The sequence below is a fragment of the Eimeria acervulina genome, genomic scaffold (assembly GCF_000499425.1).
Source record: "Eimeria acervulina Houghton genomic scaffold, Eah_scaff1424, whole genome shotgun sequence".
Taxonomy (NCBI): domain Eukaryota; phylum Apicomplexa; class Conoidasida; order Eucoccidiorida; family Eimeriidae; genus Eimeria; species Eimeria acervulina.
In genome coordinates, this window is record NW_013549203.1 from 1 (window position 1) to 7,183 (window position 7,183).

The 7,183-nt window shown below is 35.1% G+C and overlaps 1 protein-coding gene across 1 annotated transcript; it reads right to left on the minus strand.

The window, feature by feature from the left end:
- Nucleotides 1–336: 336 nt before the first annotated feature.
- Nucleotides 337–1,385, minus strand: EAH_00059630 (hypothetical protein; the record flags this gene model as incomplete). The annotated part of the gene is made up of 1 exon (XM_013393547.1): nucleotides 337–1,385. A coding segment is annotated over one exon (1,049 nt), but the record flags the coding sequence as incomplete, so codon positions are not given.
- Between the last annotated feature and the right edge of the window lie 5,798 nt (nucleotides 1,386–7,183).

Consider the following 7,183-nt stretch of genomic DNA (forward strand, 5'->3'; position numbering starts at 1 on the left):
ATTAAAATACATATGTGTACATATATATATATATATATATATATGCATATACATATATATAAATATAAATATAAACATAAAAATAAAATATAAATATAAATATAAATATATATAGAACAACCAATATATACACTTTACATATGCATACATATAAAATATATATAGCAGCAGCAGCAGCAGAATTAGCAGCAGCAGCAGAAAACAGCACAGACGACAGTCGAAACTGCAACAGCAGCAACAATCATCAGACGCAGCAACAGCAGCAGCACAACCACCGGCAGCAGAAGCAGCAGCAGCAGCAGCAGCAGGTTACCTGATGCGAAGGTATTTGCATACATTTGATTGTTATCGAGGAGCACATCACCAGGTGTACATACACCTGGAGAAACATTTAAAGATGCAGGGCTCAGCTGCACAGCAGTCTTTCCTGCTGCTGCTGCTGCTGCTGTTGCTGCTGCTGTTGGTGGTGATGCATGCAGTGTAGCGGGGCTGTCGCTAAAGCTCCCCCAGCTGCACCAACCCGAACCGCTGCTGCTGCCGTTGCTGCTGCTGCTGCTGCTGCTGCTGCCGTCTGCAGCAGCAGCATTTAAGCGCATGCCCCGGGAAGAAGCAGCAGCAGCAGCAGCAGCACTTTGGCTCATCTGCGCGTTGTGCAGTTCATCAGCAGATCCTGTTGCTGCTGCTGCACCATCTGCTGCTGCTGCTGCTGCTGCAGTTGGAGGCGCTTCCGTCGCATTCCCAGCAGCAGCAGCAGCAGCAGAGTCATCTGCTGCATACTGCATGAATGCGTGCATACCTTCATTTGAATAAGACAAAGAAGAAGACGAAGAGAAAAACCCTGTTTGCTGCTGAAGGCCTGAGCTACCAGGCGCTGCTGCTGCTGCTGCTGCTGCTGCAATATGCATTGGATGGTCGTCTGCTGCTGCGCCTTCATACAGTGCTAAACACCCCTCCTCACACAACATACCCTGCTGCTGCTGCTGCTGCTGCTGTGTCAGGAGGGAGAATCCGTGGGGGCCGACAGCAGCAGCAGCAGCAGAAGCAGCAGCAGGGCGTGTTGCTGCACAGTCTGCTGCAGCAGCAATTTCTGTTTGGCTTGAGGGGTTTAAAAAGGAAGAAGCATTAATAGTGAAAGGAGCAGCAGAATGTGCAGTGGAATAGAGATGCTTCGTATGGGGTGTACCTGCAGCAGCAGCAGCAGCAGCAGCTGCAGCAGCTGCTGCTGCTGTTCCTGCTGCTGTGTCTGCTGCTGCAGCTGTCTCTGTTGCTGCTTGCAGAGAAGCAATCTTGCTGCTTATTGCTCTATCGAGCCTATCTGAGTCCTCCACAGCTGCAGGAAGCTGGTCTATAAGACAAGCAAAGGAGTGAATCTGTAAGGATGTCATCCTTTACATTTCTCCTCTTGCTGCTCTTCTTTTCCCTGCTGCTGCTGCTGCTGCTGCTGCTGCTGCTGCTGCTGCTGTTGCTGCTGCTGCTGCTGGTCAGGGTGCTGCTGCTGGCGCTGATCCGGGTGTTGCTGGTGCTGCTGGTACTGCTGTCTCGACACGACAGCAGCAGCAGCAGCTAAAGCTGCTGCTGCTGCTGCTGTTGCTGCTGATGCGCCTGATGCTGATACCCCAATACCTCCACTCTCGGCTCGCTGTCTGTACACCGCGGCGGCGGTGGTCACGGTACACCCTGCTGCAGCAGCAGCTAGAGCAGCAGCAGCGCGGGAGAGATAAAACACGGAAATAGACAAGAAAAGGAGGTTAGCAGATTGGTGCAGCAACGAAGAGAGTCGCGCAGAAGACGAAAAAGAGATGAAGAGCAGCGCTGCAGAAGACGTCTGTTGAATGAGGCTCTGTTAAAAGGGAGGAGGGGTAAAGCCAGGAGATAAAGCAGAGAAAATAGAAAGAAATGCAATTAAAAAGAAGAAGAAATGTAGATTTAAAAAGAACTCGCCTAATCTCAGGTGTATGCGCAGCTCTTAAACTCAAGAAGCTGTGCGCAGCGATTTTTCTTCGGTCTGCTTGTAATATTTGACTGATCTGGGTAAATTAAATTAAATTTCAAGAAGAAGTCTCAAACAAAGCCAAAAAAAACAAAGTTATTTCGAAATAAAAGCTGGTTTCTGCGCATGCACAGGCGGCAGACGCTGAGGTGTATGTACAGCTGAAGAGAAGAAGAAGAATATATATATTATATAGCGGTAAAGCGTAGCTAATTGGGAGGCTTGTGTAGGGGTAAAGAAGAGAAATAAATAGAAAATAATTGTATGAATATAATACTTTATGATTTATTGAGTTAAATAAATAAATTAACTCTTTATTTTTATATTATTTCTTCAAACACCCTCCCCGCTATGCCTCTATCTGCTCGCACGCCTGACCGCTGCATCCGCTTGCAGTGTACCGTGTTTGAAGAAGAAAAAACAATTTCTTTATGAAAATGTTTTTAAAATATACTTAATTATCAATATATATTTTATTTTAACTGAAAAAATTTAATTTTCTTCTCCTTTATATTCAAACATAAGCCAAGCAACCGCCAGGCCTCCCCCTAAGCTGCAGCTGCGCGCTCTTGAGTAGACCACCGCTGTTGCTGCACCACTCAGACAGGCTCTATCTTAGCAAGAAGAATTTAATTATTTATTTTATTTATTCTAAACTAATTCCAATCAACAATAAATCTATAAAACTAGCTCTCTTCTTGTCTTCATACACCGCTGCAGCAGCCGGCCGATGCAGCAAGGCGGCAGGCAAGAGAGCTGCTGCAGCAGCAACGGCAGCCTCTCTGCAGCAGCAACAGCAGCAGCAAAACTTTTACTGTGTTTTATTCTTGAGGTGTACGTACACTCCAACATTTTAAGTATATTGCTGGCTTTAAATAAAGAAAAATCTAACGCCTGAAACAAAAGAAGCTGTTGCACGCCTGAGGGGTGTGTGCATCATCATCGTTTCTATTGCGGTGTATATACAGATAATTTCCTTCTTCTTTACTTTTGAATAAAACAATACTGTCTCTTTATTTAATTTATTATGAATATAACTTGAGTTTGTTTTAAAGATAGAAGACAAGAAGTATAATTATAATTATCATAATAATAATCAAGGAGGGTCCGGTGCTGATAATACACATATCGATATATGAAAGTTAAACGGAGACAGCCAGCCAAAATGTAGAAATAAATTATTTAAAAGAAATATAAAAATAAAAATATTACAACACAAATATATACAATAACTTACAATATATTTAAACCTTCTTCATTCAGGTGTCTGTACACCGCAACTCAACAGCGAAGACGCCCGTATGCATATTTTCTTTATAAAACTATTTTAACTTCTTTTAACATTGTATATCTCCTTCTATTGAATTTAGCAATAGAAACAAACAATATGCTGCTGTGGAGAGACCAATATATATATATATATATATTTATATTTATATATTATTTAAATATTATTATATATACGTGCATATGCATGCATATGTATACACATATATATGCATGCACATATGTATTATATTCTGTACGTACATAAATACATATATATATATATTATATACATCTACATATATGTATATATATGTATATGTATATGTCGATATGCAGACATGTGTGGAGGCATATGAAGGAGTCGTCAGGAAAGGATTAGTTTGTTCTGCGTGCAGTTAATGTTTGCTGAATAGAGTTAATCGCATTGCAGATATATGCTTGTATATTTATATTTATTTATTTCATTATATATATGTGTGCGTTTTATTAATATTTATATATCATATATGCTGCACGTATATGTGTGTACATGTTTGTATTTATATTTATGCATCTCATTGTAGATATATGTCTATATTTGTATTTATATTTATTTTTGTATATCTCATTGTATCTATGCCTATAACATTATACTTATATTTATATATACCCCTGTATATATATATATATATATAGATATGTATATACATACATATATATGTATATCTATGCTTATATTTATATCTAAATACCTCATTATATATGCATATATATACATAAATACGTTTTTATTTAAATGTCTAGAGAATAATCATATTGGCTACTTGTCGTTATGTATATGATTAATACAGGCAATCTTCGCCTATGATAAAGGCATAAAGGCCCTTTTTATTGTTTAATTATTATTATTAATCTTATTAATATATTGTATTACTGTTGTTATTATTAATATACACAAAGTTATTGCTATTATTATGATTAGTATCAAGAAACGCTGCAGTTTTTGTTAGCGTTGATATGGAGGTGTCATTACAGTTGAGAACAATGATATAAACAATTATTATGGATTATTATACTATAAGTAGTAATAATAAAGCATTTGATTACTGTTTCAATCTATAATCGGTCATAGACATTTCAGGTGTATAGGCAGGTGCTGCTCGTTGGGGTGTCTGTGGAGGTGTCGATGCGCGGAGGCGGATGCGGTGAATTCGTCGATATTTTGTTTGGATTTCTTTGAATTTCTTTTGAAATAAATATTAAATTGAATTAAATTTGAAAATATATTTCTTAAAACATTCAAATTAATGCTTGATCGGTGTTTTTTTACCCTCACGCCCTATTGCATACTGCTCCAGTAGAGCGGCATCGATGCTTCGAGTTTGTTTGTGAGTATTTTGTGTTTTTGTCTGAAAAAAAGTATTTAAATACAATAAATGTCAGGTTTTCAATATTTATTGCAATAAATAGCTGCATATACACCGCAATGCTGGGGCTGGTGGCGGTGGGCTGTGCGTCGGCAGCGCTGCGCCGTTCGGTTGGCGGTGGAATTGTTCTGCATTTTACTGCATTCAATTTGTTCTCCTTTTTGTGTAAATTCCGAAAATTGAGTTAATTTGCTGCTGAATTATGTATATATATCAACATATAAAGAAAATTTACCCGCAAAAAATAGCTGCTTTCCTGTCTTTCACATACCGTAGCCAGACCGGTGTTCAAGGTGTCTGTACACCTGAAGTGTATATTATTATATGTAGTTGAAGGAGTATTATTTCTTTCCTTTAAAGCTATTATTATAATTATTATTGTTATTCACTGTTCAAAGTATATCTAGGTATATTATTCTTTCTTTTGTCTTTCTTCATCTTATTCTTCTTCTTTTCTTGTCAATATATACACGCCATCATCAACACGCGACTCAACCTTTGCTCGTTTCTTTGCTTTTGTGTGCTTCTTTTTACATCTTTAAAGCACTAAAAAGAATTAAAAATATCTCTAAGCATTAAAAATTTCTTCTTCTCCCCTCAAAGCCCCCCTGGGCTGTTCAACAACCCCACAGTCATACATATACATACATGTATATATTATATACATAATATATATATAATATATATATTATTATCTATATGCATGTACATATATATGTGTACATACACCTAAAAGCTGCTAAAATTAGCTGTCAGTGCCGTGAAAACCTCGTAGCTGCTGCAAAAGAAACCTATCCCTAAACCCTAAACCCTAAACCCTAGAGAATGGCGCTTCCACCCGTCCTTGATGAAGAAAATCTGTACAAATTTAGAACAAAGATATGCGAGAGATACGTCAAGCAAGGAAAATGCGAGTTTGCAGACAAGTAAGAAAATTATATATATAAATATATATAAATATATATTTATTTATTTATTTATTTATTTATTGTTTTGTTGTTTCTTAGAGTATATAAAGTGTCGCTTTACTTGCATTATTTTTGTTTATCTTTTGTTCATTTTATCCCTCTCCCCCTTCTTACGCTTCACCTCAGCTGCTGCTCTTCTTTGCCTCATACATGCATATATATAAGAACACGCATATATATATATATATATATATAAATGCATCTAAATAAACATCTATACACAAGCATAAACAAGCAAAAAGAGTACCTAAACAAAACAACCAACCAGCCAAACAAACAAACTCAACATAAATAAATATATATATATATATACATAATATACATATATACATAATATACATATATATATATATATATATATATATAAATTTGTATGTCTGATTTCAGGTGTCAGTACAGCCACGACTTACGGTGGACGCGACGCCCTCCTTGGAAGTATAATTATTTGCCTCAGTTATGTGCAGACATTTTATTTGTAATTGACGGCAGAGGACGAAATGCAGTGCGGTCAAACTGCAAACAAAAAAGAAACTGCAGATACAGTCACACGAAAGAAGAACAAATGTATCATCCAAGAATATATAAAACGGTATCTATCAATATTATTTATATTGTTTGTTTGTTTGTTTGTTTGTTTATTTAATTGTTTGTTCGCTTAATTGTTTGTTTAATTGTTTGTTTAATTGTTTATTTAATTGTTTATTTATTGATGTATGAATATATACATTTAAAGAAATTGCAGATGTAGTCATACTAAAGAAGAACAAATATAAATAAATAAATAAATATATTATTATTATTATTATTATTATTATTATTATTATTATATTAATATTATTATTATCTTATACAATAATATATATTACTATCTACTATATAATAAATATATAATTATATATTAATATATGTATAAAGGTATATTGCAATCAATTTAAAGACAAAGGTTAGTACAACCGATATCATTAATAAACAAATTAATTAATTAATTAATTAATTAATTTATTTATTTATTTATTTATTTAGGTTTATTGCAATCAGTACAAAGACAAGGGCTGGTGCGACCGCTACTACTGTCCGTTTGCGCATGCGGACAGCGAATTGCGATGTGCTGATAAGTCTGAAGAGATTTTTAATTTAATTACTTCAAACAATCAGGACTCTCTTTGTCCTGATATTTATCTTGTAAGTCTTTCTTTTATTTGTTTAGTACTTGTTTCTTATCTCTTTGCTTGCTTAGTTTGTTTATTTATTTGTTTATTTGTTTATTTGTTTGTTTGTTTATTTGTTTATTTGTTTGTTTGTTTTGTTTGTCTGTTTGTTTTGTAGTATTTATATTTATATTACCCTTATCATAGTATTTTTAATACTAGTTTTTTTGCTTTATTTACTTGTTTATTTATTTATTTATTTGTTTGTTTGTTTGTTTGTTTTGTTTGTTTTGTTTGTTTACTTCATACTGTTTGTAATACCCTTTGTAATTTATTTATATTTTTATATTAATATTTGCATTTCTATTTGCATTTATAAATTTATATATATTTATAACTATT